The sequence below is a fragment of the Schistocerca serialis genome, chromosome 1 (assembly GCF_023864345.2).
Source record: "Schistocerca serialis cubense isolate TAMUIC-IGC-003099 chromosome 1, iqSchSeri2.2, whole genome shotgun sequence".
NCBI classification, from domain to species: Eukaryota; Metazoa; Arthropoda; class Insecta; order Orthoptera; family Acrididae; genus Schistocerca; species Schistocerca serialis.
Window position 1 is genome coordinate 827,046,434 of NC_064638.1, and position 24,789 is coordinate 827,071,222.

At 39.7% G+C, this 24,789-nt stretch overlaps 1 protein-coding gene across 1 annotated transcript in view; it reads left to right on the plus strand.

Annotated features, from left to right (window-relative positions):
• Positions 1 to 24,789, plus strand: part of LOC126484602 (WD repeat-containing protein 11-like) — a 208,359-nt gene that overhangs the window by 53,841 nt on the left and 129,729 nt on the right. Inside the window, exon 7 of the mRNA XM_050108172.1 lies at positions 24,203 to 24,371. Coding sequence (XP_049964129.1) covers positions 24,203 to 24,371 — 169 coding nt within the window. The remainder of the gene's footprint in view (positions 1 to 24,202; positions 24,372 to 24,789) is intronic.

Here is a 24,789-nt window from a genome sequence, read left to right on the forward strand (position 1 = left end):
CATTGGAAGAACAAGTCCTTAGTATAAGTTAGTTTAAGTTAGATTCAGTAGTGCGTAAGCTTAGGAACCGATGACCTCAGCAGTTTGGTCCCATAAGACCTTACCACTAATTTCCAATTTTTTCCCTCTTAAGTTCAGATAAGTAAAAGTTACTTTCCATAAACCAAAAAGGTTGGGTTGGGCTGGTAGTGGGAGGAGGCAGTATGTAATATTGAACTAAAAGAGAGACTCAACTTTATATAAGGGAGGCATATGAAGTATCCAGAAATGTCAGCCTATTAGAATCTCATCTTTGGAGAAAATTAAACATAGAATAGTTCCACAATTTTATTTATTGTAGATTGTGCCTCAGTCATGAAATTGGTGTTGTATAAGTTCAATCTCTGCATCTAAATAAAAGGCTAATAGTTAATGATGTGTATGTAACAGATTAGAGTTTAATAATTAAGAATAAAACCAGATAGTAGAAAACAAAGCACACCATGTGGTAGGTATACTACAGTGAAAGTTAATTCTATAATGAACTATAGTGTTAAACAAGAAATAAGTAATTTGAAGCAAAATGTGATTAAACAGGTAGGGGAAAGAACATTTCATTCAGAGAGTGTGAAGAGAATGTATGCAATTTGTGGCAGTGTAGAGTAGTCATAAATTCCAGTGAGTCTTTGTAGAAAATGATCAAAGTAAAGATAGGTGGGAAAGATAGTTGGGGAGGCCACTGAAGAGGCTTACATTTTAGCAAATGTTTGACATACAAGTTTCCTGTTGGAGAGATATTTTACATATGTTTATTTCTCAAATGCTGACATGGAGAGATACTGGAAAGTGATGGAATGACCTCCCCATCATTAGTTTAAAGAAAGTTTATGACATTTCAAATTTCTTACTAAGCTGGGACTTTAACTTGGATTTAAGGGAAGTTATCTACCAGTTGGACTGAACTAAGGGAAATTCTTGGATGGCTCGAAGCTTTATTTCATTAAAACCTGTGCTGTGAAAATGAGACAGTGGGAAACATCTACAAGAGGTTGAAAAAGGTGTATGGAGATGCTGCTGTCGATCACAGTACAGTTAGTCGGTGGGCAATCAGGTTACGTGATGAAAGCGGGCACGGCGATATTGAGGATTGTCCTCACAGCGGCAGGCCTCGTACTGCACACGCTCCGGACAATGTGCAGAGAGTTCATGAATTGGTGACTGCTGACAGACACATCATAATGAACGAATTTTCACGCTATGTTGGGATAGGGGAAGGAAGTGTTTGCAGAATTCTGAAAGTGTTGGTGTTAAAAAAGGGTTGTGCCAGGTGGGTTCCCAGGATGTTGACAGTGGCTCACAAAGAAAGAAGAAAAACGGTATGCAGCAAACTTTTGGAACCGTACGAGAATTGTGGAGATGAATTTCGTGGAAGAATTGTGACAGGGGATGAAACATGGCTCCATAATTTTTCACCAGAGACGAAGAGGCAATCAATGGAGCGGCATCATGTAAATTCACCCTAGAAAAAAAATTTAAAACCACACCTTCTGCTGGAAAAGTTATGGCTACAGTGTTTTTTGATTCCAAAGGACTCTTGCTTGTGGACATCACGCCAAGTGGAACCACCATAAATTCTGATGCGTATGTGACGACACTGAAGAAACTTCAAGCTCGACTGAGTTGTGTTCAACCACATCGGCAAAAGCATGATGTTTTGCTGTTGCACGACAATGTATGGCCACATGTCATTCAATAAACCATGGAAGCGATCAGAAAACTCGGATGGACAATACTGAAACACCCGCCTTACAGTCCTGACCTGGCTCCACGTGACTATCATCTCTTTGGCAAACTGAAAGACTCTCTTCGTGAAACAAGGTTTGAAGATGATGACTCTCTTGTGCACGCTGCCAAACAGTGGCTCCAACAGGTTGGTCCAGAATTTTACCATGCGGGTATACAGGCGCTGGTTCCAAGTGGCATAAGGCAGTTGAGAGGGACGAAAATTATGTGGAGAAATGAAAATATTGTTCCTAAAGGATGTATCTACACACTGTAAAACTGTAAAATATATGGAATAAAAGATGGATTAAAAAAAAAAATAATGTGCATTTCTTTGGAGTGACCCTCGTAGATAGTCTGTTGCTGACTGTTGAGACTCTTATATTAGTTAAACAAGTGTATAAGACTGGTCATTACTTGTGGAGGCACTTGAATATAAATCACCCAGGCTCATGATCACTGTTTCTGTACTTGTTTTTGCTATGATTTTTTTGAGAGCTGAAATGGATGGTAATGCATTTTGTGGGAACAAATTTTGCTATGAGGCTGTGGAGCAGCAGAAATGGTTTAGGTTATTTTAGAGCTGTATGAAAGACTATGATGGTAAGACACTCCAAAATAAATGCACCTGTGAAGTACAATCCATTTAATTCAGGGATGTATATTTTCTGTAAATAGCTGTGGGACACTGTAAGATAATTCCTCTTGCAAAGTGGTATCAGATTTGTTCTAGTGTACCAGCAGTGATAACTTGGATATTCTTCACAGAATAAAATAATGGGCTGCTTATTGAGAAAGTGATTGTTATTGTTAGAGAAATTATGTATGTGTAATTTTTTGTGTTTGTTACTGGATCATTTTGCATCATGATATTTGATATGTATCTCCTGTGCAATACAGAAATATTTATGTGCAAGAACACTTCAGCATTGATTTTACAAATACATCTGAAATGTGTATAATTTAGGTGTGGAAGTAAGTTGAAACGAAAACTAATTTTAGAGCCCCATTGCATCGCTAAGTAGTGTATGTACCTGCAGTAGGCAAGATTTTGTTTCTGTGTAATTTAGTATGGTCACATCATAACCAAAATCAAATCCAAGCAGGCTCATCAGTGAAGTACAACACATAGCACTGAAAGCTCGTTTATTACAAACACCAATATATATCCAGAACAGAACAGAACTGAGCTCCTGGGTGTAGAGTGCTGAGAGTTATACAAACATAAGAAATTTCGAGAATTTTTCTGGAAAAGATAAATACTAAATTACAAATAATTACTAGTGGTCAGGATTGTATTTGCAAGCTGCAGCACGCCTGCCCTCAACACTATCTGCTACACAACACTGCATGTTTCACAGCTTGTAGCATTATTGTTACTCTTTGAAAAGCAGTGACCTGCTGTTTCAGGAGTTCTCTTTAGAGCAGACTAGAACACTCTGGATTTATTTCTTGTCAGTTGTCAATGGTCCTCTGTGTGGCAGCACAGGAAGATTCTTGTGTTCTGGTCATGTTGTCACATCATCTTCATTATGATGAGCATTGACAAGGCCCCTTCCCCGCTGGAGGTTCACAATCGTCAAGTGAGACTGCAGTTTCCTTGAAAGAGAAGCATCCATTGCTTATCTGCACCTCAGGAGTGTAGTTGGGTTTCATATAGAGGACATGGATGATGTCTCTGTGTTTTCGTCTTCTTGATGAAAAGTCCTAATTCTTGACTTTTTAGTTGACATATGGCATGAGACAAAGGATACAGCGCAGCCCAAAGTAGCACTTTAGTAATTTTTCTTATAGTCTCACTTTCCACACAGACGTAAAAATCCAAACCAAGTCTCCCAAGCTGTATTCTACTCGCTGGTGCTCGGTTTTAGAGCCCTCTTGGTGAATCTCGTTGGTGTCCAGGGTCTGCATGTGAGCCAGCTGTCTTGCTTCTTTAGTCCTGGTGATGAGGTGTTTCATATAGTCACTCTGAGTATCGTCCAGTTGAAATGGGAGCAGTACATTCATTGTTGTTTTGTCCTCACGACTGTGGAGCAGAAAGAATGGGTTTGAAGCCTATAATGTCTTGTTCGCTTTGTTGTATGCTAATGTCATAATAGGCAGTATTGTATCCCAGTACCTGTCTGTTTGACCTCAACTTTCATTGATACCGTATCTACCAACATTTTATTGAAGTGTTTTGTGAGACCATTACGTGTGGGTCATAGGTTGTCATGAGATTATCTTTGATACTTGTTTGAGTGGAAAACTTTTGCACGATCAGAGATCATCACTCAGGGTGCTCAGTGCATCAAAATGGTGTCTTCTACAAGGAACCTTGCAATTTCAGGAGCTTCAGCAGTTGGTACAGCTTTGTTGACAGCGTAGCGGATCAAGTAGTCAGTGCAGATTGTTATACATTGATTCCCAATTGTTGACTTTAGGAAACTCCACAGATAGGCAATTCCAGTGTGGTGGAATTAGTACCAGATTCCCTAGATGTAAGTGTGACATGTCCTTCTGTCGCTGGCATTCCTTACAGTGGCTCACATAGTGTCCCATGGATCAGTAGAGATCACTTCAGCGATACCTGCATCTGATTCTGTCTGTAGTTCTCGTGAATCCCACGTGACAAGGTGTTGGACAGTTATGAGAAAACTTCAGGATAGCTTGGCTGTAGATGAACTGGGATTGCAAACCATCATGTTCTGTTTATTAATTGGAATTTTCCTGTGGCCAGTTCTTCATTCTTTGGTTTTCGGCAATGCTGGATCTTTTCTTTGCTCAGAATCAATATCATTTAATGTAGTGATGACTCAGTTTTTGTTCATGCTGCTGCATTCTGCCACAGTATTGCTTGAAAAGCAGTTGGCATCCTTTTGTGTATACGACACGGGACAACCGGGAGATCCGGGAAAAACCCGGGAATTTTTTCATCCGGGAGAAAACCGGGAAAAACCCGGGATTTTTTTTAGAATTCCGGGAATTTTTCAGTGTTTTAGTTTTCAGTTCAATTTTTGTAATTTTGAATGGTAAGAACCGATACTCTAACAAAGGATGTTACTGTATCCCGGTACTGCAGAATAATACTTCAACAATAAAACATAAAAGAGAGAAAAAAAACGGAAATAACTTAAATTGCAAAGGAAATGCGCATATATAACGACACACACAGTGCTCATGCAAGCATCCACCAACAGCAAAATGTGTCAAAGGCTCTAGGAAGACTATGCAATGCTTCATAACAACGAATTGCCTCCAATGAGTGTGAAGTCACAACTGTTTACATTTAGATTCGTTTTAGCAGTTACAAGCGGGCTCGTGCGCATGCGCAGTTGAGTCGCGTTTGAGTAGTAGATTCTCCCGCTTCTGGCTACAGGAATGTGGCTGTTGGCTGTGCAATCAGTCACAGCAAGCAGCTAGATGCTACCTGGAAAAGGGGGCACCAAATTCGTATTCTTGAGGAAAAAAAACCTTGTTTCACAAAGCGTCTCGCATCCAGCGCATGTTTGTTTATCGATTATTCGTATGGTTTTGAAATGCTTCCCTCTTGGTTTTTGAACACGTTTGAAGTTGATTTCTGAATGAATCATTTTTGACTGTGTGCATAGTATACGTTATGTCTGTCAGGAGAATCGTCGTCGCATCTAGAAATAAACTTTCCGTAGACAAAGGGGAACGGGGCTATACGAGCTCAGCTCGAACGGATGAATGCCAATCGCTGTCTGATTATGTTCTTGATTGGGTTTGCGAATGATCAGCGTTGTTCTAGTTACTAGCGAAATCCATAGATTCAGACTACCAGAGTGGAAATAAATGACTAACAGGTGGGAAAGATAACGTATTATCTTCTCGGTGTATCCAAGAAAATGAAATTTTGACAGAAAATTTTTGGCCAGATCGCTGCACTAGTAAGGACCAGTTGTACAGTCCCCGGCTAGCAGCCGCTTCAGTTCTATTCTGGAAGTAACGCGGAAAACGTGTGACGAACACGTAATAATGCCTAACCAGAAAACAATCACGGGCTAACTAAACCTGTGATTCTGGCAGGGTTAGTGAAGTTTATCAGCAAACAAATTTTGACAATGGCAGGAATAGCTACAGAATTGGTGATGACAAGATTGTTATAACGAGGAAGGGGAAGAACCGGAGGCATCACACGAATTATGGAAGAATAAGACGATTCCAAATTTATATAAAAATTTCGTAATACTACTTTTCGATCTCATGCTTGAGAAACTGGTGCATATGAATGAAATGTGAAACTATTGCCTAACATAAAGCTTTTTGCTTGTAGTAGGCCTAACAGGCATTTGATATTGGTACTTCGTGAATTATGTTCTGTCGTGTTATAAAAATGGCCATTTGTGCCAAAAAAGTCTCGTTTATTTGGTGTGTGTTACAAAATTGCTGGAATATTAGAAAGGCCTATTTTGTTTTATCTAGCAGACAGTGACAAAATAGACATAATCAGATTGAGAAACCACACCAGTCTTGGGTATTATTTGTGTTAACAGCTTTTTCAGTATTAGATAATGACATTTCGATTTTTCATGTAGCAAAATGTTTGACGAACTTTGATGAGGTAATAGATTCTTTTGCAGAAAGGAAAGCTTGTCATGTAAAGCTGTAGCAAGATTAGAAGGAAAAAAAATGCTAGGAGCTAAGGGTTGAAGATATGTGTACTTTCTTTACAGTGACGTGCGGTAGAAGAATGCTTTATGAAGACGCGTGGCACTACACTTTGGCACAATTAAGACCAAATAATATGCCTTAAATTTCCTCTAACACACATGTTTTATGTTTCAGACTTTTCAGAAAGATGTGCGCTACAACATGAACGTACTGTTGAAAATTCGATTTTTTTTTTTAGTATTAATCCGGTTCGCAAATATCTTAGATCCGGGGCTGATGCGCAGAACAGTCTGAGTTATAGTGGGTAGTCTTCATGTGACCTGTGTTTACATTTAGTGATTTTGCTATTTCCCCTTCATTTACTCCCACGTCAAATGAAAACAAAACGGATATATGTGGCCGGGAGATATGAAGCGAATTAAATACATTCATATAATTACGGAAGGCTAAACTATGTAATTAGTTTCAGATTTTATTTTATTTCCACCTTTCTGCCAGCCAAGCATTAATCGCCTTGCAGAACAATGAAGTTATTTTTGTCTGTTTGCTAAAGAAATTTGACTTTTATTACCATTTTCCGCAGAGGCAGTTAATGTATTTGAAACAAAATGTTTAACTCCACAGTACTGGGTAGTTTCAACTGTTCACTGCATTCCAAGTGTCCGTTTTCATCTCCTAGCACGTATGCCATTATGCCATAATAAAGAACCAAACATGATATAAAACAGTACTGGTGCTCCAAGAAAATTTACATCCCGAATCCACACTGAAAAGCTTAATATCAGGTCGAGGAATCTGGACATACGAATGTGCACTTTAAGTTTGCACTTTAAATGCTCACATTTTTGTATGGTTAACGAAATTCCGATGCTCTTGGAGTATTCTCTGATGTCTTATTTCTTTTAGGACATAACGTATGATCTTTCAATGTTTTACACGCACGTACATACGGGCTTCCTATGTCAGGATAGCTGCATAAGCGCGGTGTCGCCTGTTATCTGCGCTCTCTGGCAATTGCTGGAACGAACCTATTTCTAACAGGTCGCGGGAAAATATTGCGAATAGTGGTTTGAAAATATCCTTTTGCGTAAGTTGAACTATGTGCGAATATGTACCATGAATTTCTAAAATCACAGAGCGTTTGACTCTCATTTAAAAATCAACTCTTTGATGATGAGCCGTTGAGAAGAATTTCGAACCCTGAAGAACAGACATTTATGTCATTACTAAAAATTTTACTGGCACATTTGTGTGTTATGTCTTAGTGTAACACGGGCAAAAATGATCAACATTGTATGCGAAAGCTTAGCTTCAATTGCAGCTTATTAACCTCAGGGACCAATATTATATGTGAAAGCTTTTCTTTTCTTGTAGTAACACGTCTCCTATGCTGTCATCTGCTGGCGAGATCACGTAACGTGAGCTATGACTGGCTTACAAAAGCGCATCGCAGTCTCGATTTCAATGACTCTGAAAGTAACATGTGTTTGGTGGAATTCCAACGTATACTTTCATAATACAAAAATACACAACGTACATGTTGCTGCACATCAAAGACATTTTCAAAACGTGTCTTTTTCTCTGAGTTTCGTTTTCTAAAGTGCCGCGAAATTCTACGCCCGTGTGTGAAATCATAACCATTCGAAGGATTGATAAGGAAAAGTATACTGTCACTTAACACGGAAAAAGTGTGTTTTCACCTGGGAGAAAGTGTATTTTTAACCGGGAAATCCGGGAAAAATCCGGGATTTTTTTTTCCTTGTCCGCGTATACACCCTGGATAATATTCCTGAAGCCTCAGTGCACATCTCAACAGTTCACCTGATGGATCCTTCAGGTTAGTCAGCCATCATAGAGAATGGTGATTCATCACAATGTTGCCAAATAAATATGACCAGAGCTTGTTGATGGAACAAATGCTTGGCATTCTTTCTCAGTTGGTGAATAATACCTCTCAGACTTGGAAGTATAATCTGCAAGCATAACAATCAGCTTTTCAGCTGTATCCTGAATTTGTACCAGAAAACATGTATTTCATAACTGCTAGTGTTGGTGTGAAGTTCCATTGTGGTGTTCTCATCATACAGTGCTATACTCCGATAAAATTACTTTGTGATTGACATTTCAGCAAGTCGAATGGTAGGGGTCAGCTGCCATCCAGTAGTGGTTCCTTCTCAAGCACCACGTGCTTGCTGTGTTGCCTGTTATTTAGATATGTGCAGCACATTGTAAAGTGTGGCTGGCTGCACCCCGACAACACTGACCCCACCACAGAAATATGTCAGACACAGAGTATTTGTATTCAGAATATAGGACTGGATAATATTTTAGTGCCTCCTTAAGGACAAGAAAAGATCTTTTTTGCATTTTATTCGAGGAACATTTAGTGTCTCCCTTCAGTAGTTCTTGCAAGGGTTGTGCCTTGATACAGAACCTATTTATGAATCACGACTGTATGAACACATTTCCAAGAAAACTTTTCACACCATAAATGTGCCAAGGAGTCAGAAAATATGTGATTGTTTGTATTTTCTCTGGATTATGATGGACTCTTATCACTGTTTACTAAGTGCCCAAGATTTTATATTCTAGGTTGACGAAGAGGCATTTTTTCAGATATTGCTCGAGGCCTGCAGTCTGAACACACTTCAGCATAGTTGTTGCGTGGCTTAGATGTTCTTCAGAAGTCTTCAAAAAAACATCATTATTCAGATGACAAAGACATGTCATCCATTTAAGCGTGTTGTCTGTCATGTGTTTGAAGTTGGCTAGAGTGTTACACAGTCCAACTGTCACAACTTCGAGCTTATAGAGGCCACAAGGAGTTATGCAGGCAATCTTTTCTGAGTCAGCCTGGTTGACCTCAACTTGCCAGTGGCCTGTCTTCACACCAATTGTTGAGAAATACCTTACTCCTTTCAAGCAGTGTAGGGTGTCATGAGTGTGTAGGCCGTTTTGTGTTTTTTGTTCAGTCATCGGTAGTGAACAGGGAAACATCGTGTACCATCCTTCTTCACAAAACTGCAGGAGGGGAGCAAGGACTCTCTGAAGGTTCAGTGATATCATCTTGTAGCATGTTCTCCATTTCCTACTAGGTAATGTGTCATTCAACTGGTGACAACTTACACGAGTGCTTATGGATGATCCCCAATGTTGGTAGAGTGTTTTACCATGTGCCACTTGGTTTGTGTTGTCTCCATTCTGGATACTACTGGCACTCTGATAGTAGCTTCCTCCTTTGCATTGTCATTGTGAGTAGTGGAGCACAATTCTTCATCAGTGACACTAAGTTACCTGTAGTGGACTGGTTCTGCTGTCCTAAGCACACATCTTTACATGTGAGTTGTGGGTGCTCTTGTCAGTTAGTGATCCAAAGTTCTCTTTAACCATCTACATTGCTTATGATCATCACTGACATGTAAATTTTTTTTTGTGAGCATGAGTAGCTTTTTGCAGTCACAGTTCAACAGAGCACCTTGCCTGATGACTGGAATTTGTCTTGTTGATAACAGTGGGATAACAATGTCTTCGATGACAGACAACTGTCCACAGCAATGTTTGTGTTGTGTGCTTGTTGAAATAGCTTCATTGATCTGGAGCGCTGATCTTCTGCAGTATCTTCTGCAGTCTATGCCTGTTTGGATGCTTGCAAGAAGTCCCATCTGAGAATAACATAATGACTATATTCTGGAAAATAAAATTGACAAATCTGAAGGGCTGTGAAACTTCCCGGCAGATTAAAACCGTGTGCCGGACCGAGACTCAAACTCGGGATCTTTGCCTTTCGTGGGCAAGTGCTCTACCAACTGAGCTACCCAAGCATGACTCACACCCCTGTAAAGTTTGGAAGGTAGGAGACGAGGCACTGGCAGAAGTAAAGCTGTGAGGACGGGGCGTGAGTTATGCTTGGGTAGCTCAGCTGCTAGAGCACTTGCCTGCGAAAGGCAAAGGTCCCGAGTTCAAGTCTCGGTCCGGCACACAGTTTTAATCTGCCAGGAAGTTTCATATCAGCGCACACTCCGCTGCAGAGTGAAAATCTCATTCTGGAAACAACCCCAAGGCTATGGCAAATCCATGTCTCCGCAATATCCTTTCTTTCAGGAGTGCTAGTTCTGCAAGGTTCGGAGGAGAGCTTCTGTGAAGTTTGGAAGGTAGGAGACCAGGTACTGGCAGAAGTAAAGCTGTGAGGACGGGGCGTGAGTCATTTGAAGTTTCATATCAGTGCACACTCCGTTGCAGAGTGAAAATCTCGTTCTGAAGGGCTGTGTTTTGTAATTGATACCATTCTTGTTGGCTGGACATATTTCCCATCTGCAACTCAGTGACAACCAAGTTTTGCAGTATGGTATTATGATACCTGTAAATTTCTCTCGCGAATGAAAGAAGTGAATCTGCAACAATTGTTAAAAGTTGTACAAGAGCCTAAAGACACTTTTATTGTTTTGAGTGAATATCATTCAGTGTAAAATTAATATAAGTGCAACAATGATTGTTATAACAAGAAATATTACTTGACAAGGTCAGAAAAATATGAGTTTCCAGACTACCACATTTCATAAGTCACATGTTAATAAACTACTTTAGTATGAATTTATTGTAGTAAGCATAGCTCAATCTTGTTCACGGTCCAATATGTCATGAACACCCCTTAAACACTCTTCATACTCTTCAACTGCTGCTTCAGCATTCTTCTCAGTAAGCTTTTTCACCAAAGATGATATGCTGTTCAACAGTTTGCAGTTTGCTTTATGGTAATTTGTATGGTGGCATGTCTCTCACACTGGTATATAGATGATATACATTTCCTCTTCTGCCTTGTTTCTGTGCTCTGTAAAATCCTGATACCCTTCTTGCTGGTACACCCTGCATGCTTCTGGTCTTAAAAGAATGACTGGTGTACAGGTAGCTTAAGGGTAGAATGAAATTTTCGGTCTACAGCGGAGTGTGTGCTGATATGAAACTTCCTGGCAGATTAAAACTGTGTGCCGGACCAAGACTCGAACTTGGGACCTTTGCCTTTCGTGGGCAAGTGCTCTACCGACTGAGCTACCCAAGCACGACTCATGCCCCGTCCTCGCAGCTTTACTTCTGCCAGTACCTCGTCTCCTACCTTCCCGAGTTCGAGTCTCGGTCCGGCACACAGTTTTAATCTGCCAGGAAGTTTCAGTTTAAGGGTAGCTTAAAAATTTCAAATCGTATAACCCCCTTTAACATATGTGATCGGCATGTAACTGAAGCAGTGCACAAACTGCTGAAGAGTGAAAAATTCATTCTGGGAGCACTGCAACTGATAATTATACTTGTCACATTAGTCACAAGTGTCAGAACTAGGATGGTGAAAACTCAGATTAAATCATGTGTTGAAGGTTTATCAGTATGGTAATCCTTTCACAGATTCTTCATTTCTTTTTTGAGACAATTCTCTGTAAAGTTTGTAGATGATGGCAATGCTGAAGCTACCTGGAGGTAGTTTCTGTTTGAATTTTGAAGCTTGCTGTAATGTGAAATATGTGTGGAAAATGACCTGATATAATATGCTGTTCAACAGTTTGCAGTTTGCTTTATGGTAATTTGTATGGAGGCATGTGTCTCACACTGGTCTATAGATGATATCCCACTGAAGGATTTATGGTTAATGCTTGACTGAAATGGGTATCGAAGATATCTATTGTCTTTCACAAGAACTCTTTGCAGGTTCTAATGCCATTAAGTTTTATTGTTGTGCTGTGTTTCCTTACTGTGCATATTGTATTCCCTCCTCTGTGTTATCACTTCTTGAGTTCAACAAGCCTGCCAGAAAAATTATCTGAAATATCTAAGGACTAAGTGTTCAAAAATCTGCAAATATTTCCTGCTCTTGTTTTTCAGAATCTTCGTCATTACACTTATATCTACATTTTTGGTTGAAGGCTTCATTTGCCTTGCAGATTTTTTTTTTTTTGGTCATATCCATGCAGGATTTTCTAGCATTTCACATTCAGCTTTGCTACTTCATATTTATGTCTTCTGGAGTCCTACATACATGTTCTTCCTCGGCTTCTTTAGTTTCTGTAAAGAACTGAAACATCGGTGGTTGAAATATCAACATCATCAGGTGCAGTACATTATGAATTCCGTCAACAGGAGGGACAGGTTTTAAACAGGCAGTTTACTATTACTGGGGTCAGTGTTAATATGTGTTTAGCTGTAGTTGAAGCACACATAAGGGAATGGTAGTAAATGTTTGTATATTTCCTTCTCATCTGTTATGTCTGTATTTTCCTAACAAAAAAGTCCTTGAAATATGTGACTGAGTGCATGTGAATTAGATGTTTCATGCCTGATGTAAGTTTATGCAGGTGCTGCATAATAAGTTGTATCAATAGTGTTATTAAGAAAAGTTAAATGTTGTGACAGTAACTACCTCTTTGTCTAACTGACCTGAGGTTGTGGTTGTAACTTCTTGTAGTAGTTCAAATGTACATATACCTAGTCTGCAGATACTGCTGGTGTCTGAAACGTTAGGTGTTAAAAGCATTTCACTTAATATTTTACAACTAACCTTTATCCATACTGACAATGAAATGAAAATTTGTTAAGAATACTTCTACACAAAGTTAGCAGTGTGCTTAGTCACTTTGCATTTCAGTACAAACCACGGATGCCAAATAGAACATGTGTAGTGTGAACGGAGAGCAACAGAGAACAGAGTTGCAACTGTAGTACTTTCATATGAACAGAGGTAACACATACAGCGCATCTGTGAACTTCTTACTTGTGCTGCTTGTATCACTTCGGTATCGGGCCCTTCAATTTTTAAATAATGTGTCTCCATTTCCATCTTACTCATTTTTCAGTTAAATGTTGTCTTAATGGTTTTCCCATGTCACATATCTATTGACAGCCATCTGAGAGGTGGGAGTTGTCATCAAGGAAGGTGGATTGTTGAGCTAAGAGGAACCAGGTGAAGTGAATGGGAGACAAGATGTGTAGTGGTTCTGGAGGAATGCAGATAGTGTCTCCTCACCTGTGGTCCAGATCATAAAGTTCCACTTGTAGATGATGCCATTAAAGAAGAAGTGGTTATATGTGAGGATGTAGTTGGTCATAGTGAGTAGAAAGTAGCCACCTTCCTCAATATCAACCTCCACCTCACTGATGGCTTCATCAGTATCTCCATCCACACCAAACCTACCAACTGCTAACAATACCTCCATTACAACAGCTGCCACTCATTCCACACCAAAAACTCCCTTCTAAACAGTCCGTTCACCTGCAGTTGTTGCATCTGCAGTGATAAGCATTCATTCTCTAAATATGCTGCGAATCTTGCTGAAGCCTTCACAGACCAAAGTTACCCACCCCATTTTCTTCAAAAACAGATCTTTTGCACCTTTTCCCTGTCACGACTGTCCTCCACACACCCACTGATTGCCTGCTTCCATCCCTTTGTTACTCAGTGTCACCCTGGACTGGAGCAATTGAACAAAGTTCTCTGCCAAGGTTTCGACTACCTTTTGTTGTGTCCAGAAATGAGAAGTATCCTTCCCATTATGCTCCCTACCCCTCCCACAGTTGTATGCCACCACCTACCCAAAGAAGCAACATTATTGTCCATCCTTGTTCCACTATTGCTCCCACCCCTTTGCCCCAAGGCTCATACCTCTGTAGTAGATCTAGATGCAAGTCGTGTTCCCTTCACCCTCCTTTTACCATCTACTCCAATCCTGTCACAGACATTTCCTACCTCGGCAAAAGCAGGATGACATTTGAAAGCAACTGTATGGTTTGGCAACTATTGTGTGGCTTTGTACATATGTGTGACCACTAACAGGCTGTGTCTTCATGAATGGCAACCTCCAAAATGTGGCCAAGAGACAGCTGGACCTCCCAGTTCGTGAGCATCCCTTGAAACATGGTATGCCTGATTTCAATGACAGATTCACAGCACATGCCATTTGCCTTCTTTCCAACAACACCAACTTTCCTCAGTTACTATGTTGGGATTCTCATTGTGGCATACCCTTCATTTCCATAACACTCCTAGCTGAGCCTTCACTATTCTTTATCCTCCACTTGCCTCCGTCCTTTTCCGCGTTCGCTCTCCAATCTCACACATGCCTCTATCCCCCCACCAACACACCCATGCAATCCTTTCCTCTTCTCTACTTCTCTCCTTCCCCATCTGCCACCACCAGTGCAAGCTCCCAGTACTAGCAGGCCAACAGCCTGTTCACAGCATGACACTGCACACTCCCATGAGCAGCACACCACCACCTCCCCGACACCTGCCCTGGTATTCCTTTTCCTTTCCCTCCCTGCCCCATGCCTCTAGTTTTGGACTGCAGTTCCCAGAGAAGACAGTGACCATGTTTATGTATGGTCTGTTCTGCTAGCTTGTACTGGGACCATATTTTTCACATTTCCTCTCTCATTTTTGTCTTTGCCTCTCCCCCACCTTTTACACACACACACACACACACACACACACACACTTTTTTCACATCTTCCTCTAGACCTACATCTGCCTAGCCAGTGAACAATGGTCACGATAACCAAAACCATATAACAGTTGAGAGCAGGAAGCTGTTTGTGGGTTTTTGTCATCTGTTTTGCATGTGACACTTACACAACTGAATGCCACACATTTTCAAGGTGGGACAGCAAACACAGTATTGCCACAAGACATGCTACCTGTGTTTGTCTAACGTCTGTGAATTGGTGTGCTGGTTTGGAGTAATGTGGTGTGCCACTGAGTAAGGAGCATGCTGTGATAATGCAGTATGACATTATGATGGGATCGAAGAAGACTGTGTTCAGGAGAGATGTGCTTAACCTGTATGGTGAGGCTGGGAGCATTTGTAACTATCAAACTCTGCACCCTGTGTGGACATGATGTCTACTTAGTCCGGAAGTGCTCACAAAAAGTTTACAGCATTGTACATGTTTTTGCACATGCAGCACAAACCATACAGTTTATAGTGATCATCAATATGTGTAGATTAAGCTAGATACATGTTTGATTGCATGTGTAACTAACCAGTGAGAGGCAGTTTAATTGGATCCTTAATTTAAGTTAGATTAATTGATAAACCAAGGCATTTAAATGATGAACATGGTAGCATGTGGTGGCAAAAGTTCACACACAACAATAATTGGATTATAAGAACTAGAAATTTGTCAGTTATAGTTCATTATCCAGTATTTTGCTTTGTTTTGCCCTTAATTTAAATATTGTTAGAGATACTTGACTTCTGATTGCAGCAGTGAAAATTCTGATTGCAGCAGAAGACAATTTCCTGCAAGAAATTATTATTCAAGGCACAGAAAGCAAATACTGAAACTGACACTGCAGTTAAAATATGTATTTATTCAAATTTAATTTGGGGGCAAGCTACTTAATGTAGAGTCAATGTAATATGCTGTTTTATCCAGATTTTTTGTGTGCTTCTGATGATGCATTTAGTTTTAAGATTGTAAGTGAGGCTGGTGATCACTTGTTAAGCGGCATAATTTCTTGGGATTAGCATGATATGTGGACCAAACTTGTAAAAAGGAGGCAGCCCTCTTCCTCATTTGCACTTGTTTGGATGGGATTGGAGTGGCAGGATCTGTTCTGATCTGGGCAGTGATGGTGCCATATGCTTTCAGGAATAGTAGTAGTAGTAGTAGTAGTAACTTTATTCATCTGTAGATCTCATTTTACAAGGATACAGGACACGTCAAAATATTTACAAGTTTAGACCAATTTAAAATAAGCTAATTTGTATACAATGTTTAATGTAATTTGTATACACATATATTTACAGACTTCTAGTTAGAGACAATAATTAGATTTACTCATGGTATACAGTACTTTTTTTACAAATAACTTATTAAATAATGTAATGTCACATTGTTCACCCATATATCACTATCAGTCACTGCACACTCTATAAACACATTGTTTCATAAAACTTCACTCACTACACACACACACACACACACACACACACACACACACACACACTGGTGATCTCTGGGCCATTTTATGTATCGCAACTTCCCATTTGCTATCCTGAAAAACTGAGTTAGCATCCCTCCATGATGAGTGAGATGTTGGGCGCTCAGAAAGAGGAAGAGGTGTTAGTATTGTGATATGCCTAGCTTGGGGGTAAGTATTTCTAGAAAGGAAAAAAGAAGGAAAAAAACTTAAAGTGAAGGTGTTATGTGGAATGTTGGATGGTTTATAATCATTATTATTATTATTTATTTATTTGTATAACATTTTTTATCAAACCCCTACTCTCTTTTATCTAAGTAACCCTTCAGTGTATAAAATGTATTGCATAACAGGTACTTTTTAGCTGCCTTTTTAAATAAGTGTATTTTTGCAATTTCTTTAATCTGTTTTGGTAATTTATTGTACAATTTTTTTCCTTGGTAGAAAATGCTGTTTTGAGTTTTATGTTTTATTTTTTCTTGGTAAATATGAGTTGAGTCTATCTCTTGTTGCTTGGTCATGGACAGAGCTGTTTGTGCAGTAATTACCAATGTTATTTTTGATGTGTACAACTGACTGGTAAATGTATTCACATGAAGCAGTTAAAATCACCAGTGTCTTGAACAGATCTTTACAATGAGCTCCACTAGTATTTTTGGCTGTTATTCTTATGGCTCTTTTCAGGAGTTTGAAAATTGTGTTCATATTTTGTGCATTTGTTCCCAAAAAAAGAATGCCATAGCTAAGAACTGAGTGTACACGTGAATAACATATAACTAAAAGACACTGCATGTTACACACTGATCATAGGATTCTAAGGGCATAACATGCTGATGACATTCTGTTTGCAAGTATCTTTGTGTCTTCACACCACTTCAACTGTGAATCAATATTCATTCCTAGAAATTCTGCATTTGTTACACAGTCTATAGAGGTGTCATCTACATTGAATTTAACATTGTCATTTATCCATCTGTTTTTGTGAGATGTTGATACAGACATGCATACTTTTTGAAATGCCTTTTCAAAGTCAATATAAACAATGTGGAGAATTCAGAGAATTTCATATTCACATTGGTTTCCTTATATACTGCATCTCAGCTTTGTCTTTTTAGTTCTTTTAAAAAGTCTTTTATTTTGATTTCTGTTTAGGGTTGTTTGTAAGCTTGTAGTTTAGGGAATGGTTCGATGCCTGACTTTACTGTTGTTATTTGACAGAGATGGTCTGATAGTCAGAGATCTTTTACAGCAACATCACATTTTTCCCTGTCCATATTTGTGGCCACATGGTCAATTAATGATGCAGTCATTGTAGTTACCCTTGTTGCACTATTGACCAATAGAGACATGCCAAAACTTTGAAGGTTGTTTATGAAGGTGCTGCTGGATTCATTTATGGTTTTAGTGTTGATGTTAATGTCCCCTCACAGAATTATGTTGATCTTTGTACTTGAGACTTTATCTAGAACTTCTGTTAATGTATTGAAAGAAGTGTCCATGCTACCACTGGGAGATCTATACACACACAAAATGATTAATTTATTGGTGATATCAAGCCCTGTTAATTCAACAGCTGATATTCAAAGTGCTTGTCTTCACTTACTGTACTGAGGTCATGTCTTGATTTGAACTGTGTTCCTTTTCTGATATAAATGCATGATCCTCCATCCCTTGAAGCAGTTCTGCAGTAAGAGTTTGCCCTTTCATACAATGATAATACCACATGTTGGATTTATGTGTGTCTACACCAGTGCTCAGTAATACAAACTACTGTGCAGTTCAAAGATCGGAGCTCAACTTCTAATAGTTGTATTTCTTTCTCTCTCTCTCTCTCTCTTTTTTTTTTTTTTGACTGCATGTTTTGATAGAGGATTGTTAAGTCTGTGAAATGCCCCATGTTACTCTTTTCAATGGTTTGTTTTTCTTCATGACATCTGGTATGTGTGATATTTGAAGTGTTAAAATCAATCTTGTGAGTGATTGTTTCAGTATTTTTTAAACTGCTGGAGATACTCCTTAGGCAGGGGAACCTGCTGTCTAGATTCATCCTAAAAAAAGACCTACTTTTATGACCTACGACAACAGATATTTGACTGTGTGGCCTGAGATCCACCTCCTGTAATTTCATGAATCAGCTGTACCAATCTTCCCCTCCCAGTCCTGTTTAGGTGTAGGCCATGCCTAGTGAAACCCCATCTGATGATAGTCCCGACAGGCACCAGAGAAACATGAGCAAATTTGGCTATCCTCAGAGCCATCCCTAACCCCACATTGATTTGCCTCACAGTTCCATCAAGGTGTGCTCGATCATGACGCTGGAACAGCTCAACAAAGCGTACGTTGGTGCCATGAGTGAGGGAAGCTATCTTGTCCAGGTCACCACCTATGTCCAAACTGTATCCTGCCCCACCCACTATCACTACGTGGTCCTCTTTTGTAAAGTCCTTACGTAAAGATCTTAGGTCCTCTATCACATGACTTAGCCCTGCATTTGGCTTGAAGATACTGGTGGCCTGGTACGCTACCCCTAAACTTTCCTGTAACTGAGGACCTACACCTCGCCCATTGCTACTACCTAGCAGCAGCACTTTCTTCTTCCTAAGACTTTGTACATTCCCAGGCTTCTTGGCCTCAGTTGAAGTGTGCTGCACATTTTCTGCTCCTCATTCAACCTGAGGCTCTTCTCCACTTGATTTTCCTTTCATGTTCCCCAATCAAAATGTTCCTATTGCAGACTTTGCAGTTACAGGAGAGAACCTCTTCTGTTCTCCCCATCCATCCCCCCCCCCCCTTCTGCTGATCCCCCCACCCCCACCCCACCCAGTGAAAATATTTCCTACAAGATTGGCAACAAATCCCTCTACTCACTACCCTATAACAGTTACCACATTTCTGACTCGTGGTCAGTTTTGAAAGAATAATTAAGTTTAAAGAATGTTTTAAATTTGTCAAGGACACGAGATTGGCTGTGTGGAAACCAAAAACGACACAAAGGTCTTGTGTGGTGGTTGTTGTTTTTTGTACTGATTTAGAGGTACAATGACACAAGAATGAATTTGTAATTACTTTGCTTATAGAGAAGTTGCGTTATGTAGCGTGTTTGGTCAGGTTTTTAAATGTTATTAACTTGAAAAATTTAGGCCTAGATCGCGTCTATCTAACTAGTAAACAATACAAAATGTGTTAGTAAAATACAATTTGGAAATGTTTAATTACACTTTTATTATGACAATAGACACTGATGAAACTAGTAGCTGTCTTTTTTAAATGAATTTTGCACTATCAAGAAAACTTAAAGAGAATTTTTTGTGTTTATGTCACTCAAAATTTCAGGTTATGTAGCGATTATCGGGACTTCAGCTAAAGAACAAGTTTTTTCAAGAACAAGCTCTGCTGGGATGCTAATAATCAGTTGTGTGACAAGAACGGACACTACAGCAAGTACACAAAACAAAGGAAATTTACATTTGACACTATTTCCTCTTAAATAAGTTCTTTTAGCGGCCGAAGAAAATACCTGTGATCTCACTTGGCGGCCATCTTTTCTCATAAAAGTTTTTTCATGATGACAGGCACAACACTTAGAAATATTTCACATTGTAGCTCAGGGAGACTTAGGAAAATGTGCAGTGGTCTGCTCTGATGTATTTTACCAGTCGTTCAATGGAATTTGCATGGACACCCTTGCATGGACTTGTTGAGCACCACCCCAGATAAATTTAGCATCAGCTTTTAACAACCCCCTGGAGTGGCCTGGCTTTCATAAAAAAGTTTTTGATAAAAAGACGGTAATAAGAACATAATCCGAGGAAGCTTCTCACATCTCTAATACTTTTACGAATAGGAAATTCTGTTATAGATCTCACCATTTCTGGGTCTGGCTGCACACCTTCGTTTGACACAAGGTGTCCAAGTATTTTGATTTATTTTGCTCCAAAGAGACAATTTCTTGGAGTTTCATCCACCTTGTTGGAGACACTTAAGAACTGCCATCAGTCTTTTTATATGTTCATCAATGTCTCATAGAACACTATAAAGTCATCTAAATAACAAAGACACATCGTCCACTTCAGGTGCCTTAGAAGATTATCCATCATCTGTTCAAAAGTTGCTGGTGCATTTCATAAACCAAACGGCATTACCTGAAACTCATACAGGCCCTCAAGGGTGATGAATGCAGTTTTCTCACGATCAGCCTCATCTACTTCAATTTGCCAGAATCCCAAGTACATGTCCATGGTTGAGAAAAACTTAACCCCCTTCAGACAATCTAGTATATTGTCATTTCGTGGAAGAGGGTAAACGTCCTTTTTAGTTATCTTATTTAGCCTCCTGTAATCAACACCAAGGATGAATGATGTCATTCTTCATGATTTTCTCTACCTCGTTGCATATTATTTGACGTTACATTGCTGACATACGGTATGCTCTCTGGCTTATTGGTTAATGGTCTCCAGTGCTAATCTGGTGCTTCACTATCGATTTGTCTAATTTGCTCTTCACCTGTGGATTGTAGCATTCAGAGAACTCTTGAAGAATGGCAAGTACCTTCTTCTGTTGTTCCTTAGTGAGATCTGGTGATAGTCGAGCTAGTAGATCTTGTCTGGTAGTGGTAGGGCTAATTTCGCCCACAGATTTGGCATGGGAGGTTTCTATGACACTCAGCAGTTCTTCAATTAATGTCTCAGTGTTTTCTACGCACATGAGTCTTGTAAGGATCTGCGGTTCTCGGTGACAGTTAACTGTCCACAATTCACCGAATCAGTTCTTAAATGAGATGACAGAGGCTGGGATGACCAAGTTATTCTTCAGTGGTGTGCTTCTCTTACATTCCACTACGAGATCCATGGGTTGATACATGGCATGGCACATGACAGTTACCTTTCTAGTGCTGACTGCAGGAATGATCACTTCATCCAGCACATATAGTCTCCACACACTTAGATGCGCATCTTCCTGCCCACAGTATCTCATCTCGTCTAGCATAATCTTCGAGCGTCCACAATCTACAATTGCCTGAGAAGCTTTCAAAAAGTCCCATCCAAGGATGGTGTCATGATTACACTCTTCTAAGATGATGAATTCTAAGGGCTGTGTATGGACACTTATACCCACACGAATGAAACATCTTCGTGTAGGTTTTACGTACTTCCCATTAGTCTCCTTCAGCACAGATGTTTTATTATTGACGAATATGGTTTTTTGCAACTGGCTATGGTACTTCTCCAAAATGACTGAATATGATGCTCCAGAGTCCACAAGAGCTTGGGCTGGTCGGTCATCCATGAGGATATCGACGTTGTTTCGTATCATTTTTGTAGTGATCGACGGTGGAGGATTTTTCTCTTCGGCAGCCTCATCTCCAAGGAAGGTCGCACCCTTTAGTTTACCAGGTTGTGGTGGCTAGGTGATCAGTTGGAGCTTCCGAACGGCGATGGAGAGGTTGATCGGTGTGTTGGGGAGCATCGTCTCCAGCGGCTAGCTTGTGGCGATGGTGACCTATGTTGTCCTGCACCCACATCTTCTTGTTCATCTTCATCGTCCCAAAGTTGGCATTGGCTAAGATTGGTCTGCTGTATTCTGGCATGTGCGTCATCAACATCAAATATCCGACACCTTTCTCGACAATAGCGCACCACGTGTCCCGGTCGCCCACAGTGGAAACATATTGGTTGGTTGTCCAGGGTCCTCCAGACATCAGTCTTCCTTGGTACCCAAACAGATTCCTCATCCAGTATTGTAGAAATGTAACTCCACCTGGGTCTGAATTTTTCACCATTTTAAAGGGAAATGAAGGGCAAGAGATTGGGTTCAATGTCTGTTCCACTTCCTCCCTTATGACCTCTTGGAGCATGTCGGTTTTTTGCTCGCCCTGCAATCCAAGTGCCTTCTGAACTTCCTCTCTCACTATCTGATGAAGAACGTTTGTGAAATCAGTTGCTTCCTCCATCACAGACATTGATACGACATTTGGAAGCCATTCATACTTCTTGGATGTAATTCTTTTTTGATGCGTTGTCTCGATATACTTGCATCATTTTATGAAGTCATCTGCTTTCGAAACCTCCTTCAGGAGTAGGGCTTGATACATGTCCTCAACAACACCATTCATGAGATGTGCAATCTTATCTTCCTCCTTCATTCATTATTTTACACAGCTCCAAGACGTCTGAATGTAGGACACTGTACCCTGCACTTTAATTTATCTTAAGTCTTGCACTTCTGTCATTGTGTGTCTGCCTGGAATACTTCCTAGCTTGTAAACTTCACCTCATTGTTCTCACACCATTGCCTGGCAATGCCGTCCAAGTAGAAAAATACGTTAGCCAAACACACGGTGTCATCCCATTTGTTAAATTAGGCTATACGCTCATATACCTTCAGCCACTTGTTAGGATCTTGGACATCGTCTCCAGAGAACCCGGAAGGATGTCTCATGTGGTGGCACACAGTTGCTGTCATTGCAACGTCCTCTTCTTCTTCTGTCTCTGATAGATTGCGATCTGTTGAATATGGCTCGAACTCTGGTTTCTCGCCACGTAAATGGCGGCTCTGTCGTGGCCTGATGGGAGCAACTGTGTCGTTGATAGTGTGCGTCATCACATGTTCCAATACCCAGTGCCTCCACCAGAATAATTTCACATAGAAGAAGGTGAATTAGATGAATGATGAACACTAACTTCACTTAACGAAAGTTTATTCAGCACTTGCACATACAAGAGCATGGAGCAAACTGCCACCAGCCAGAACACATACAGTGTATATATGGCTACAGAACATTCCAGTACAATGATTCTTGCTATTTGTGGATACTTCTAGAATGTACTTGAACTGAATATAGAAATTAAAATTTTACAGTCAAGGTGAGTTTTGAACTCGCGCAACAGGTTAGTATCATAACCACTACACCACGGTGCTACTCAGTCTCTTCTGTGATTATATTAGGGGCTTGAAATGTTTAAATCCACTTAATTTCGCTAATGAGATTAATGGCCTGTCTGCATTCAGCGTGTGACAAAACAAAATTTATTATTTTTATTATTGGACTTTAGAAATTGTAGTATGTGAACATTTGTATTACTGTGCCTATGTGCTTATATTGCTTATATTCTACCTAATGTTGTTTAATCTGATTTATACATCAGGAACTATTTATTACTTTATTTAAGAAAAGTGCACTGTTACTGTTGACAGAATCCCCTAAGACAATGCAGATAAAGAGCCAAACAACTTTTATTTCAAAATATTCAACCATAGAAGTTTCAGTGGTAGTAATTTTGAGAATTTATCCTGCTGCTCGTGATCCCAAAACAATGTTATTCACTACAGTTTACCTGTTACTAAGGATTTACATACCTAATCTAATCAGGTTCATTAATTAGGCCATATCTAAGAAAATGTCTATTTCTAAAACTATTACCTGTTACTTATTGCTGTCTTGTCTTATGGCATACTATTCAGTGAGCTATTCAATGACATCTCAGTGGGTCTTGTATCTTTTTAAGCATGTCTATTATTAATTAAGTACTCAACTATCATATTTATAAAACTTTACCTGGATATAACTTATAAAGTGCTCTACATTCAGTGAAAGTATTAATACTCAAAATTCTGATGGAAATTGAGATATTATGTCCAGGTTTAGTGTAAGACTATTGGATGAAAGTGTATCTTTTATTTTAATAACATACACACACACACACACACACACACACACACACACAAACCCTGCTAACAACTGTTACTACTTTCTTTGCTATTCCAACAATACATTAAAATTGTATAGCATACATATTACACTTGTTTTGCTTGATTCCCTCAAATAAAATATGTGACAAGTAAAAATTCATATTTATCTTCATGCAGGCCCGATGATTATATGACAGTAAGTGAATGCTTGCAGCTGCAGTACCATCAGTCATTACGACACCATTTGCTACTATTATATGCACGAGAAATCCTTATGCTAGACCTGCACATTAATCAGACAGTGGGCATTATCCCCCTGGAGAAAACAGCTTCTCCTCTGGTGCAGGTAAGTTTTCATGGAAAAGAGAGAGAGAGAGAGAGAGAAAGAGAAAGAGAGAGAGAGAGAGAGAGAGAGAGAGAGAGAGAACTTTCACTTGTGTGCGTACGTGTAGCTTAAGAATGCAGATGAATTTTTAGCTTTTTAAATTTTTGAAATAGACCTTCAGTGTTTGAATATGGATTACTGGAAAGAGAAATGGTATGAATGAGATGACAGGTATTAAACATGTGACCTGGAGATGAAAGGGAACAGGTAACAGCCGAGTGACAGCAGGGAATCCATTTCAATAGCGTTGCTAAAGATGAACTGTAGAACTGTATAAAAGTAATGGTAATGTGCTATGGGAGGTCTTTTACATCACCCTCTCCCATCTCCACTGCTTCTAAACCCTGGAAATGGCAACTGGCTATGCAAGATGTACTTG